Source organism: Lepidochelys kempii, chromosome 7 (genome assembly GCF_965140285.1).
Source record: "Lepidochelys kempii isolate rLepKem1 chromosome 7, rLepKem1.hap1, whole genome shotgun sequence".
Classification (NCBI taxonomy): Eukaryota; Metazoa; Chordata; order Testudines; family Cheloniidae; genus Lepidochelys; species Lepidochelys kempii.
This window is the reverse complement of record NC_136386.1, coordinates 88,370,961-88,385,818: the sequence shown is the minus strand read 5'-3', so window position 1 is coordinate 88,385,818 and position 14,858 is coordinate 88,370,961. Positions and strand designations below refer to the sequence as shown.

General features: G+C 39.8%; 1 protein-coding gene across 6 annotated transcripts in view; it reads right to left on the bottom strand.

The window, feature by feature from the left end:
* The window catches only part of PCDH15 (protocadherin related 15), a 1,335,873-nt gene that overhangs the window by 307,123 nt on the left and 1,013,892 nt on the right, over positions 1-14,858 (bottom strand). For all 6 annotated transcript variants that reach the window (XM_073353680.2, XM_073353679.2, XM_073353690.2 and 3 more), the window contains one exon: positions 1,462-1,596. In XM_073353680.2, the coding sequence (XP_073209781.1) occupies positions 1,462-1,596 (135 nt within the window). The remainder of the gene's footprint in view (positions 1-1,461; positions 1,597-14,858) is intronic.

Sequence of the window (14,858 nt, the reverse complement as noted above, 5' to 3'; positions counted from 1 at the left end):
CTGGTTGAGAACCACTGAGTTAGACAATCCATGTCTCAAAAAAAAAATCTGAATAGACAAGACAAAGGATAAGGAAAAGGAAAAATTATTTTACAGAGGCAGAATTGAGGCACAAAGATAGAAGTGATTTCCCAAAGTCAAATAAAAAGTCCATGATAAAGCCAGGAACTGAACTCACACCTACCAAGTCCCAGCCCAGTGCCTTAATTACTTTCCCATCCTGTGTTCTTTACTATTTAGAGGGGCAGATTCTCACTCTTTCTGTGCTCGCTTTGCATTGCTCAGAAAATCCAAAGGGACCAGACATTCACTGTAACTCCCCTGCTGGGGATTCATGTGATCTGAGGAGCACCCCAGTGGTTTTAGAGCCAGTTCCTATTTTGCTCTTCCACAACACCTGGCACAAAATACCTCCGTGTATCAGGCAATAGGAAAGAAATGATTGTTGAAGCCTTGGTTTTGTCCCAAGTTTCCTAATAAAGCTCAGAGGCGAAGTATATAGCGTAAGTGACTGGGCTGCTGTCTCAGAAACTCTGGAAAAATGTATATATTCTCCCTCAATCTTCTTGTAATTGCAGGGAATTTTAAATAGTTTCTGGTTCTCTATACTTACACCAAACCAGTACTGGTTTGAAGCTAAATGAATTTCTATAGCCCAGAACTGTGTAGGGGAAGATTTTTTCATCAAATGGATACTATGAGCATGTGTTTATTGGTCAAAATTAAGGATATTATTAATAATTAAACCATCAAACTAGCAATGTTGTCAATATGAGCAAGATGTGGAAAGGAAACCAGCATTTGAAAATAATCTCACTTTGGACCCAAACCTGCAAAGAACTGCATACCTTTAGCTCCCGTTGAAATCAATGGGAATTGAAGTAATTTGGCACCTTCCAAAAGGCACTTGGTATCTTGCAGGATTTGGTTGAACATACACACTAGAATTTCCTAAATTTCTCTGAACCGCTCACACATTTATGCCTCCTCAATGTCAGCAAGAGAGCAGGGAGGTTGCAGTGAGTAGTGGGAAGTGGGAATTTCAGCCCTCTTTACCTACCAGATAGATGCCTAGGTAAATGGGAGAAGTAAGCTATTTTATTAAAAAGGATGAACTCCTCCTTCACCTAGATCCAGGGAGGAACAAGGAAGAGAGCAACTCTGAGTCAGACTTCATTCCTTGGTCTGTTCCTTGGGTGCTACAGCTACACACTACATCTTATTCAAGACAAATTATAAAGTAATGATCTAGCCCCTAAATGATTCCTATCCTCCAAGTGAGCATTAATTTGTGTATGAGAGAGAGCAGAGGACAGCCTATTCAAAAGCATATGTTCTGTTTTATTTTTTCTCTGTCATATCAAAACATTCTGTTTGTAAATACCATATTGGCTTTTTCAACATTAAAATGCTATAATACCTGAGCAGTTCCTGGTGTGTTTTTGAAATAATATTGCTTACCGAGAAGGTGTATAGCTGCTGGAGCTCTCTATCAACTGGTTGGAGTAAGGTGAGGTAACGGGTTATACCAGTCTGAGTCACAGTGAAAAATGTATTATAATCATTTAGGAAAAGACGGAGCTGTGGATCCTTTGTCTTCAAAGAAAAGAAATAAATATTTATTAATATGTAATATATATGTAAATATTCAAAAATCATGCAAGCATTAATTATAGAGTAAATGAGCAGAATTATTATTATTATTATTATTATTATTATTATTATTATTTATTTGTATTACTGTGGTGCCTCTCAGCCTTTGTGCTAGGTGCTGTACAAACCAAAAGATGGTCCCTGCCTGAAAGAGTTTACAATCCACAGTACCATTACTGATAGAGTCTCTAAAACAGCAAAACACCCTAAATTGCTTTCATTAGCCCGCTTTTAAAATGTAATATTCTGAAAAAATATTTGAAAATAAATTTAAAAAATTTAGGGAACCTCCCCCCAAAAAACATTTAAAAAAAACACAAAAAACCCCTAATAAAATAGGGTGATAACATTTTGACTTTTAAACAGATAATTCTTAAAACTGCATTTTACTTTATCAAGATAAAGATTCTAATCTCTGATTCATAGCATTTGTCCTCATAGCATATCTTGAGAAATCTTCCCATTTGCTTAGTGCAGCAATAAAATGTTCAGATAAACAATGTCTACCACATGCTGAAGATTAGTATCTGGTTGTTGCAGAAACTCTGTAGTACAAAACATTCAGGCATATCCTTGTATATCAGAAGAAAAAAAACATTTATACACAGATAAAAATAAGGATAATTACTTTGACCATAAATGAAAATAAACCTCAGAATCTAGAAACACTATAGTTTAATATTCATTTTGATTTTGAAATAACATTTTTAGGAAATGTATGTGATATATTTGGCAGCTCAAGACTTCTCTAAACAGTCTAGTAGGGAAAATTCCCATGCTTTGAATTCCCCATCCTATGAAGTTTAGCAGCTGTGCAGATGCAATTTAACTTGAATGTGCCAAAAGGTATGAGTAGGTTTAAAAGACATACTAAACGACTGACCTGGAACTTACCCTAGTTTGTATTCCTTTACATAGCTTGAGTAGATAATGGTTATTTCAATGGTGTGGGGAAAAGCAACAATAACCCTTTCCAGAGAAGAGGCCGTCAGACTGCACTTTGGAACAGACAGGACACCGACTGTCTGAAAAAGGGACAGACTAGAACTGCCATGAGAGAGCGTCAGAAAGGGCCATATTCCCTATCAAAAGTTACTCAAGAGATGTGATGTTTAATGGCCAGAACCTGTGGATTAGCTCTTTAGCAACCAGCATAGCTTGAGAGTGGGGGGTCTATAGGAAGCTGCAAAAGGGGCTTTAAGTACATTGTGGATCCCTGATCCTCAGGCTGCTGGATGACAGGTCTGTCTTGAGGAACAATTTAGAGCAACCTTAGGAGGGCACCAAAACTCTGGCCATGGAGACAGCCCTACTTTGGAGCAGGGAACAACACAATCATGCCCAATCTATGTCAGTTGCAGATTCCCCTAGACCAGAGGAACCCCTAATTGGTTAGTTAAGCTATCTTTCTATGCATTTTTTGCTGTTGCAATGACACAAAACCAGAGGAATGGGCACCTTTTATTTAACTATGTATCTAACCTGCTACACTGATTTTACTGGATCTTTTGCAGTTACTATGTATTGCAATTAACTTTTTAAACACTTTAATTTTATTTTCTCTCTGATTTTTTGAAAATAAATGCCCCTTTGATTTTTATATAATCTGACTGGAACCTACTAAGTGCTTTTTAAATTTGGGACACACTACCTCTGCTATTTTTCAGCATGGCTACTAGTTACCTGAGTTCATTTCTTGAAGTAGATAGGAGAGATTATGGCAAGGGCTGCTATGTGACTGATCAGAATAGAAAATGGATGTTAAGTTAGAAAATTAGTCACACAGAAATTGTCTAAAATGGTACAGACCAAGGGAAAGAAGGCCAAAGCAATATTATTGATCAAATATTACAGCTATTACCATCTTCACCAAATCCAGTGGTTGCAAAACGCCTATTTGTCTTAAAAAAAAATGCATTTTGAGGTCCTTTCCCTACACCCATGCACACATATCAAAGTGAAATACTTCAAAATAAGATCTTCATTTCACTATTTTTTAGCACCTAAGGAGGAAATGGACATACTCTACATTTATATGTCAGTGCCACTAAATGAAATCTGAAGCTTCAACTTGTTATGGCTTTTAGATTCTCATCTCACAAAAGAATTCTATAGACAAAACCAGACAAATATATAGCCATACGGTTATGAACACTAAAACACAGTGTCAAAAGGTGTAATATTATTTTTCTGAGAGAACTGTTCTTGTTCTAAGAGCATTTATTCAAACTGTATCATAAACAACTTTCCTAAAGATCAGTTATTTCCTTCTACTCCTAGCTAATCAACTATGCAGAAAGATTTAGGAATTGAAAAGGTACTTCAAGTGAAAAACCTTAAGATTCTCATGGCCTAGCAGGCATAACTGAAATATTTCAACAACCTGAAACAAAAGAACTAAAAATATAATACTGTAATAAACAGTTGCAAACACAGAATAGGGCAAAAAGATGAAAAAAAATATTTAATTTTGCAGTCCAAAGTACTCTAGGACACCGAAGCACAGGTTTTGGAAGACAAAGATTACACTATTTAAGTCCTAGAGCTAGAAAAACACTTCAGTTGCTAAAAACTAAGTGCAAGAAGTGTTACAAATGAGTGGTTTCCTGTCACTTAAAGATTCGCTGTAACCACGACAACTGTCAGTAAAATTAAAACTCTTTTCGCCATTAACAGTCCAAAGAAAGAAAAAGGGGTGTCCATTATGTTTTTTCCAGGAGAAGTAGTGGCAATGACTGTTTACTTGTAGACGCTATAAAGTTAAACACAAAACTGTATTTTCAGAAAATTCCAAGCCATTATTTTTTAGATCTAGGGTGACCAGATAGCAAGTATGGAAAAATCAGGGCAGAAGGTGCGGGGTAATAGGAGCCCATATAAAAAAAAAGCCCCAAATAGCAGGACTATCCCTATAAAATTGGGGCATTTGGTCACCCTATCTCTATATGGTACTGAGTCAGCACAGGCTCGGTTCAACTAAAGGATTTGTTTATAACTCTAAGAATGTTCATTCTAATTTAGTTCTTTGAACCTTTCCACTTCATTTAAAATCGCACAAGTGATTCCTCAAGACTGTGTGACCTTCAAGCCAAATCAGTCTTATACGGTTCCTGCTTTCACACAGTTTTGGACAAGATTAATTTCACTTTCTGGATGACTTTTGTTTCAAACATATAATCATGTTGGGTTCCCTGGGTTCCATTATAACCCTTTGCTTTTGACCATCTATGTGTTCTATTACTTTCTTTGAGGTCCATCAATGGAATATGGATGCTTTTTTCTATGCTAAAGACACTTCTTTATTCATCGCAGACATTAGAACGGTCATCTCAAAGCAAGTGAATACTTGGTGAGTATCTAGAATGGAATATTGGGAAGATGGTTGTGATAGGACTGATACGGTGAAAGAGACATACTCCTCCACAAAGCTATAATAATGCAAGTTACCATTCTCTTCAATCTCATCCATCATTAACAAAAACTGCCAGGTAAATTCTGATTGCAGTTTAGGCTTAATGTCAGGAAAAAAATCTCTGACTTGCAAATTGAGCAGATTTGATATGGGAGACACTGAGACTAACTAACTAATGGAACACTATATGTCACTTTTGTGATCACGATTATAAATATAATCATATTTTTTTAAAATAAGGATTGAACATAAGCACTATCATTCTTGACTACTACAGTGCGTATTTGAGGTTCTCTCTGCCAAATTGTCTGCAAAGGTCTGAGCAGATCAGATAGAACCAGCAATCAGAAACTACACGTAATAGTGTAAACTAACAACATGCAGCTAAGAACCACTTCAAGCATGCAGAACAAACCTCATATGTTTTATCTTGGCACTATTTAGACTATTTATTTACCCAGCTGATAAGTAATCAATGTAATCTTCTGTAGCAATGACAATTTATTTTGTAGCAGGATATATATTTATCTGCTGAATATATAAAACAGTTGTAACATATCCCTGTTAAAACTCCATTGATTTAAGTGGGCTTACAGCAGAAATGAATATGGCTCACTGTATTTAAAGTGTTACAGGCAGACTTCTCTAAATAACCAATAGTTGCAAAGTTTCCCAGCTTTACTGAAATAAAAATGAAGGAAAGAGAAACCAAAGCACACAATTCCAACCAAAATATAGTTTCACACACTCAACACCCAGTACCTACAGGAATGGCATCTGGTACAAGCTACAAAACAAAACAAACATGATATAAAATGAATAAATACAAACAAAAATACATATAAAGCAATTATGTACCTTATGAAAATGGAAACAACAACAGTTACAAATCTGAAACAATTAACTGAGCTGCAAAAAGCATTCACAATGCGCACTGAACCCATTTATACTGAGCCTGGGTTAGAGTTTGTGTTACTTCCCAATCTCAAATCAGTTCATGAAAATTTGCAAATCTGGGCAGAGGGTCTGTCATAAATATAAAGGGAAGGGTAAACCCCTTTGAAATCCCTCCTGGCCAGGGGAAAGCTCCTCTCACCTGTAAAGGGTTAAGAAGCTAAAGGTAACCTCACTGGCACCTGACCAAAATGACCAATGAGGAGACAAGATACTTTCAAAAGCTGGGAGGAGGGAGAGAAACAAAGGGTCTGTGTCTGTCTGTAGTCGTCTTGGCCAGGGACAGAACAGGAATGGAGTCTTAGAACTTTTAGTAAGTAATCTAGCTAGGTATGTGTTAGATTATGATTTCTTAAATGGCTGAGAAAAGAATTGTGCTGAATAGAATAACTATTTCTGTCTGTGTATCTTTTTTGTAACTTAAGGTTTTGCCTAGAGGGGTTCTCTATGTTTTTGAGTCTAATTACCCTGTAAGGTATCTACCATCCTGATTTTACAGGGGGGATTTCTTTATTTCTATTTACTTCTATTTTTTATTAAAAGTCTTCTTGTAAAACACTGAATGCTTTTTCATTGTTCTCAGATCCAAGGGTTTGGGTCTGTGGTCACCTATGCAAATTGGTGAGGCTTTTTATCCAACATTTCCCAGGAAAGGGGGGGTGCAAGTGTTGGGAGGATTGTTCATTGTTCTTAAGATCCAAGGGTCTGGATCTGTAGTCACCTAGGCAAATTGGTGAGGCTTTTTACCAAACCTTGTCCAGGAAGTGGGATGCAAGGTTTTGGGAAGTATTTTGGGGGGAAGGACGCGTCCAAACAGCTCTTCCCCAGTAACCAGTATTAGTTTGGTGGTGGTAGCGGCCAGTCCAAGGATAACGGGGGTAATATTTTGTACCTTGAGGAAGTTTTGACCTAAGCTGGTAAAGATAAGCTTAGGAGGGTTTTCATGCAGGTCCCCACATCTGTACCCTAGAGTTCAGAGTGGGGGAGGAACCTTGACAGGGTCACTTTCAGTTCACACAACCCGGTTCCGTCCTACTGAAGTTCATTTTCTTTACAAAAAAAAAAGTCCTATAGAATTTAATAAGGATAAAATCAATAGCTTCTACAGAAATTACTCTAACACTGACAGAATCAATAGAAAATGATATCTGTTCTACAGGTTTTTGAACCACCCTGTAAAACTTGATAGAAGGGATATAATTCTCTATAAATTTCTAGAGGACTTTCCTGTAAGTTCCCAGAACAAGCCTCAATACCCAAAGAGTGCCTCTGGTGGCATGTCCACACACTCCCTGCCCCATCTTGAAGCCAATTAGCTTCCTTCCAAGACGTCAGAAGGAAATGAGTGGTCCTCTTCAGGGAAAGAGCCCCATATAGGTCATTTCCCAATCCCATAAAGGATTCCTCTACCCATATTGTGCAGCAGGAAGCAGCAAAGAGGCTGCATCTGCAACTAAACTCTGGCTGTACCAGGACTAAGAGACAACCCAAATCCCTTGCATGCCGTAGAGCTGCATCTCATCCCCTAAAACACTCTTGATGGATTAAGGCAGTGACCCATACTGTCATACCCCAGATAACCTGCTTGGGGTCAGGGAAGTTGCCATTCAGCACTCCAAGGCAACTGTCAAGTAAAAAATCCTGCCATGTGACAGAACAGAAAGGGTGGATGGGATGGGAGTGGCATATGTCACCATCACTTCTAATGAAGATAGCATAAGGAAAGTTTGTGGAATTGTCCTAAGCCCAAGAAAAAGGAGATCAGAATATAAGTGAAAGAGAGGATTTTTTTTTTTACATTATTGAAACGTCACAAAATGTGTCTTTTCATCTTTTCCCCCCTAGCTTGTTTTATACACTCCTCTTCAATAAGAATTAGCACAGAGTGCTATTTTTAACAGTGTTGATGGGAATAGCCCACACAACTAGGCTGATTAGCCTACAGGATATCAATGACTCATAGACCACATCAACCAGATAGCCCTGCAGTTCTTTGAAAAATATAATCTTCAGGAAAACAAAGGAGGAAGAACCCACAGTGTAGATGGAAAATGTCTTATTAGCTTATTGAAAGTCTCAGAGTCTTCTCCTTCTGCAAATAATCTCTTGGACAAAGAATACAGTACAAAGATGCCAAGATGACAAAGCAATGCAGGAACAAACAATGAATAAAAGATAACTAATAACTATCTCCTTAGGTGATGGAGATCAGAAAGGAGACTATTTCTTGGCTGTTTTTTGGGGACCCTACTCTTAGGGTCTGACTTCTTTAGGTGAGGGGACTACATAAGGCCAATATGTACTTCTGGAAGGTGTTCTGATACTATGATGAGAGTGGTATAGGAACCACAATAGAGCAGAACAAAGCAAGGGACCCACCTGATCCCTAGTGATAAGGTATTCCATAAGGTTTCAGTGTGATGTAGAACATTGCGCTATGTCAAAAATATATACACTTGCTCCAAGATTCAAGAAGAAGTGAGCAGCAGACCTATTGAGAGTATGCAAGTGAGGATAAAGAGGGAAAAGAATAGTGGTTATGTTACGGCAGGGGCTCTATTATAGACCATCAAATCAAGAGGAGGAAGTAGCTGAGGCATTCTCCAAGCAGTAACAAGATTAACTAACACACATGAACTAGTATTAATGGGGGATTTTAACTTCCCTGATATCTGTTGGAAGACTAATACAATACAGTAAAACATAATACATCCTGCAAGTTCTTAGCACATGTGGCAGACAACTTTCTGATTCAGAAAGTTGAGGAAACAACTAAAGGGTCATGCATTTTGGATCTGGTTTTGACCAGCAGGGATGAATTCGTTTTAAACACAAAGGTGGTTAGGAACTTGGGAGGAAGTGATCATGACAAATTGACCTAGACAAATTGGAGGATTGGGCCAAAAGAAATCTGATGAGGTTCAATAAGGATAAGTGCAGGGTCCTGCACTTAGGATGGAAGAATCCAATGCCGAAGGGCTACGCAGCAGTTCTGCGGAAAAGGACTTAGGGGTGACAGTGGATGAGAAGCTGGATATGAGTCATCCTTGTTGCCAAGAAGGCCAATGGCATTTTGGGATGTATAAGTAGGGGCATAGCCAGCAGATCGAGGGACGTGATTGTTCCCCTCTATTCGACATTGGTGAGGCCTCATCTGGAGTACTGTGTCCAGTTTTGGGCCCCACACTACAAAAAGGATGTGGCTAAATTGGAGAGAGTCCAGCGAAGGGCAACAAAAATGATTAGGGCTCTAGAACACATGACTTATGAGGAGAGGCTGAGGGAGCTGGGATTGTTTAGTCTGCAGAAGAGAAGAATGAGGGGGGATTTGATAGCTGCTTTCAACTACCTGAAAGGGGGTTCCAAAGAGGATGGCTCTAGACTGTTCTCAATGGTAGCAGATGACAGAACGAGGAGTAATGGTCTCAAGTTGCAGTGGGGGAGGTTTAGATTGGATATTAGGAAAAACTTTTTCACTAAGAGGGTGGTGAAACACTGGAATGCATTATCTAGGGAGGTGGTAGAATCTCCTTCCTTAGAGGTTTTTAAGGTCAGGCTTGACAAAGCCCTGGCTGGGATGATTTAACTGGGAATTGGTCCTGCTTCGAGCGGGGGGTTGGACTGGATGGCCTTCTGGGGTCCCTTCCAACCCTGATATTCTATGATTCTATGATCTGATAGAATTCAAAATCTTAAGGAAAGGAGGACATGAGAACAGCAAAACAAGGACACTGGACTTCAAAAAGGCAGATTTCAACCAACTCAGGGACATATTAGGCACAGTCCCAGGGGAAAAACCAGTTAGGAAGAAAAGGAGTTGAAAGGGGGCTGGCAGTTCCTAAAAGATGTAACACTAGAGGCTCAACATCAAGCTACTCTGATGCAGAAGAAAGATAAGAGCCACAGGAGACCAATGTGTCTTCATAAGGAGCTTTTTAGCTATCTAAAAACCAAAAGGGATACATGTGGGAAATAGAAGGAGGGGCTGTTACGTTATCTGATTAAAATATGACCATATAGATCATTGTTGCAACCAATGTACAAAATGTGGCATGTAAGATGTCTATGGAAAGGTTATGACTCACTGAATATGATTGTGCTATTTGTATGCATGTATCATTTTTGTATTTGAAGTTGGCTGTATACCTGTATTTCAAATGTTTGCTCCTGAGGTAACACCCACAAGGTAGTTAGCCAGCACATCTTGGAGGGACTATTCAAATTAAGTGGCTCATCAAGGAGCACTTAACTTACAATGGAAGATGCCTATCTACTCTTAACAGACTTTCCTGCTGTGACTAGGCAAAATCATGCACGGACATGTGACTTGTCCATGTGACTCGAAACACCATCTTGTTACTGTAATTTTCCCCAGTAAGAACAATAGGGTTCCCTTCACATGGCAGAAGCTATAAAAGGCCCTGGAAACACCTCCCCACTTCAGTTTACTTGGTTCCCAAGGTATTTATGTGGCTTAATTAAATTTATGCCATTTAAACAGCCTACTTAATTATAACAGCATTGGATAGTGCTGATATAGTTACAGGTCTGCCAACAATCCCATTTATACACAGTCAGTTTTTGAAAGATTTATAACTCAACGAGGGTTGGAATTTAGGTTAGATGGTTCAGGAGAGAAGACAACTTTGGGCAGGTAAATGAAGAATAATACAAAATATGATTTAAATTAATGTGTGGATTTTAAGTGAGAAGAGCAAATACAAAGTATTATTATGGACAACATCACAGTGGTCCCCATTAAAAACCAACATTTACATACCACACAGTGGACAAAAGTTGTCTTTTTAATGACCAATAATGTTTGATTTAATTTTTAATTTAATTTACAAACCTAAAATAAAATCTGCAGCTCTTTCACCTTGTGCTGTGATCAAGTCAGATCTGACATGTCTTGTTAATTTTTAAAACTATCTGTATAAACTACACCTACTTACTGGCCTCCCACCATCATGGAAGTCTCATATTCAGTTGAGCAGACCTCCAGTATGTACAATAGAGTAAGCTTTACATTAAATAACTTTGACATATGCATTAGTATATAAACATGTAGTCCCTGATTCTATATTCTCTTAAACTACTTTTAGACTGGTGCAATTTCATTGAAGTTAAGAGAGTTACTCAGATATAAACTTGGTGATAAAGAAGTGAAAAGCACATGCATTAAGTGAGGCCATAAAAATATCCGGGCCCTGAAAGTATGTCATGGGTGTACCCACACCAGGGGATCATCTGAAGGTTTATTTCTGTGTTCTTGGGTGCCATCTCTGCATCATTATTCACCCCATCTGGGACTTGGTGCATTGCCTCTGCATGTGCTCACACAGAAGTGACTCCATGGGAGTTCTGCAGAGTGATCTTGAGTAAGAGTTTGTTTTTCCAACAGATTTCAATAGGGAAATCCAAGCAGGAGTAATACAGTTCAGCTGTATTCCCTTGGACCTCCCCTCTACAACTCCCACTGAACAAGTGCAGGATGACCCAGCCAATGGCTGTGTAGTGAGGCAGAGTGGCCTCCCTCCAGACTGGAGAGTGAGGAAGCACTACACTCCCCTTGGTGGGCAGAGCCAAACCCACCCTGCCCCCCTTGCCAGAACTACCAGAGCGGGCCCAGAAGTATAAAAGGAAGGTTCTGCAGCTAAGTTTGGCCACAACCAGTGGAGGAGATGGACACCTCTGCCTTGCTGTGGCACCCAGGAGAGGAACCTGCGCTCTGTCATGCCTTGCCCCCAGAGGAGATGAATGCAGATGAGGAGTTGCTGGAACTACCATTGGCTGTATACCTCAAGGAGCCTGCGGACCTGTGGAGACCAGAGGTACCAAACCCCAGGGAGGTAGGAAGTAGTCCAGGGGCAGCCGATGGCTGGCCGTCTACAGGACTTACCTCATCTCAGTCGGCATGTTGCGACTGGATCCCCACCGACCTAGTGGGAGACCACTCTTAGTGCCCTGGTCTGGGATGCGGTGGAGTAAGGTGGGCCTGCGTCCCCCTGCCACTCCAGCCCCTGGGTGGCTGACTCCCCACCATAGGCGAGGAGGCCTGTGCTCCGTGAACCCCCCCTGCTAGCACCATAGACTGCCTGTCGGGTGTGCAAACCCCTTTCAGAGCCCCTAGACTGTGTGGACACTCTCCCCTTACCTGAACCCCAAGACTGTGTGTGTTTGCTGGCTGTCTGTGCTTCAAGCTGAGGCTAAAGCCTGCTCCCTGCTCTGCCCCGCCCAAAGGACTAGAGCTTATTGACTCGACTGTGCTGGCAAGTTTACTCTACAGCCTGCTACCAGCCCAGCCCTGTCTGAGGGTAAAGCCCTAGACTGTTACTTGCTGTCAGCCCTATTGCGGGGCTGCGAGCTAGAAACAACGCTAGGCGCTGCCCCACACAGGGGCTGGGACAAGGGGCCCAGACCGTTGTTGTGTGTTTGCCCCTGTCGGATGGGCCCAGAGCTCTAGACTGCTTATGGCTCAGTCCCACTGGTGCAACCCGAGGCCAAGGACTAAACCCCAAGACAACGAGGCAGAGTGGCCTCCCTCCCCACTGGAGAGCAAGGGAGCACTACAGGCAGCATAGCAGGAGTTGACTACAAGTGTTTACTATAAGATCTCACAGATGAGCACAGACAGGAGGTGCTCTTGCAGATGACTCCTATCTTTTCAGGCTTACTGTGATCTTTCCCTGCAGAGCTATACCCTCCCCATCCTCCTGCCATCCTTTGAATCCATCACCCATGAGGGGACAATCCCTAGGAAACGATATGAGGAAATCATCATGCAGTTCTGTTCAAGTTGCAGTGGTGGAGGTTTAGACTGGATATTAGGAAAAACTTTTTCACTAAGAGGGTGGTGAAACACTGGAATGCGTTACCTAGGGAGGTGGTAGAATCTCCTTCCTTAGAGGTTTTTAAAGTCAGGCTTGACAAAGCCCTGGCTGGGATGATTTAACTGGGAATTGGTCCTGCTTCGAGCAGGGGGTTGGACTAGATGACCTTCAAGGGTCCCTTCCAACCCTGATATTCTATGATTCTATGATTCTATGAGTATCTCCATGGAAGTGGGTGATCTAGCAACTCTGCCTCTGAAAATTAATCCTTGGCTTCAAAGTACTAATGCTGAAGGCACCTACATAATGAATACTTAATATCATACTCAAGTTCCATGTCTGAGATTGTGAACTGGAAGCTATTATTAACAGTAACTCTTAGCTTTATATTATGAGAGAGGGAAAAGCGTTCATTAATTTTCCCAAGTTTTCAAATTCACAGATGCATAAAGCAAATTACTGCACCCCAGGGGTTTGTCCATCATGTTAATTTTGCAATGGATCTTTTATTTTCATTTTTAACTTAAGGTGCATGATGAAATTATGCGCTATGTTTAGTCTTGCTTTAGAAAATTATGGGCAATATGTAAATGAGAATCGACTGACTTGAGCTAGCAGAGTTCCTTCATTAGTTCACAGGGCTGAAACCACACAAGATATAATACAGAAAATCTATTGTACTTCCACCCGATTCCCCCATTTCACTTGTTGTCATTTATGTCTGTCTGTTTAATGAGGTACGAACCAGCTTTTTTCAGAAAAAAGTCACATTATAGTATTAGTTGACTAAAATACATTAATGTACATTTAGTTATTAATGCCAATATCTTTTTGGAGAATTTCTGTGATCAGTTAGGCCATACACCGTCCACAATCAGTTTTGGACATCTCTGCAAAACACTGATTTACAGTATCTTAAAGACCACCTGATGAAAAGAAAAATATTTCAACACTATATAGAAACAATTGTTATAGAATAAGTGGCAAGGAGTCCTGTGGCACCTTATAGACTAACAGATGTATTGGATCATAAGCTTTCGTGGGTAAATACCCACTTCATCGGATGCATGTAGAATGTTATAGAATATTTATTTTATTTACTTCTTTCTTCATTTTTTATTCCTTGTAAATTTGCATGAAAACAAAATTTTCTAACTGCAAAAGCGTTAATGTGTTTCTATTGCTTATTCTCCACCTGATGTTTTAGGTCTTAAAGCCTGGTTGGTGGGTATTGGCATATGTCCATTGACTTCAATCCTTGTAAAGTTATGTAGCTCTCTTGGAGATGTAGAACTGGACAAAAATTTTCCATCAAAACTATTTCTGGAGTGGAATACTTTTTGGAAATATTTCATCACTTTGAATAATACGGGTGAAATTGACTCCAGTCACAGCTAACTAAATACAATTGATTCATTTAAGAGACCTTGGGGGAAATCTTTGCCTTTCTATGGAGCATGGGTCATTTCCAAGTTTAAACTAGTGTAAATGGTGAATTCTCTGTAACTTGAAGTCTTTAAATCATATTTTGAGGACTTCAGTAACTCAGCCAGAGATTAGGGGTCTATTACAAGAGTGGGTGGGTGAGATTCTGTGGCCTGAGATGTGCAGAAGGTCAGACCAGATGATCATGATGGCCCTGCTGATCTTAAAGTCTAGGAGGCTATGATTAGTATTATGAATATTTATGCTATGATAAAAAATTCATCAACTCCATTAAGTTAATTAAACTAACAATTGCGATTCTTAGAAAAATACATTTTCAGCACATCAAACATACAACTCCCATGGATACCAAAATCATAGAAGCATAAAGCTCTATCTGCACTGACATTTGAAACTGCATTAACAGTTTGTCACAAGACTCATGAATATGTCAAAACTTGAATTTATTTGTGTTTTAACAACAGTTCATTAACACTCATTAAATAACACAACTGAAATGTCTACTGTAGGAAGAGCACAAATTTTAGTTGCAAGTCATTAGTCCCCAGTAGTCTACAGTT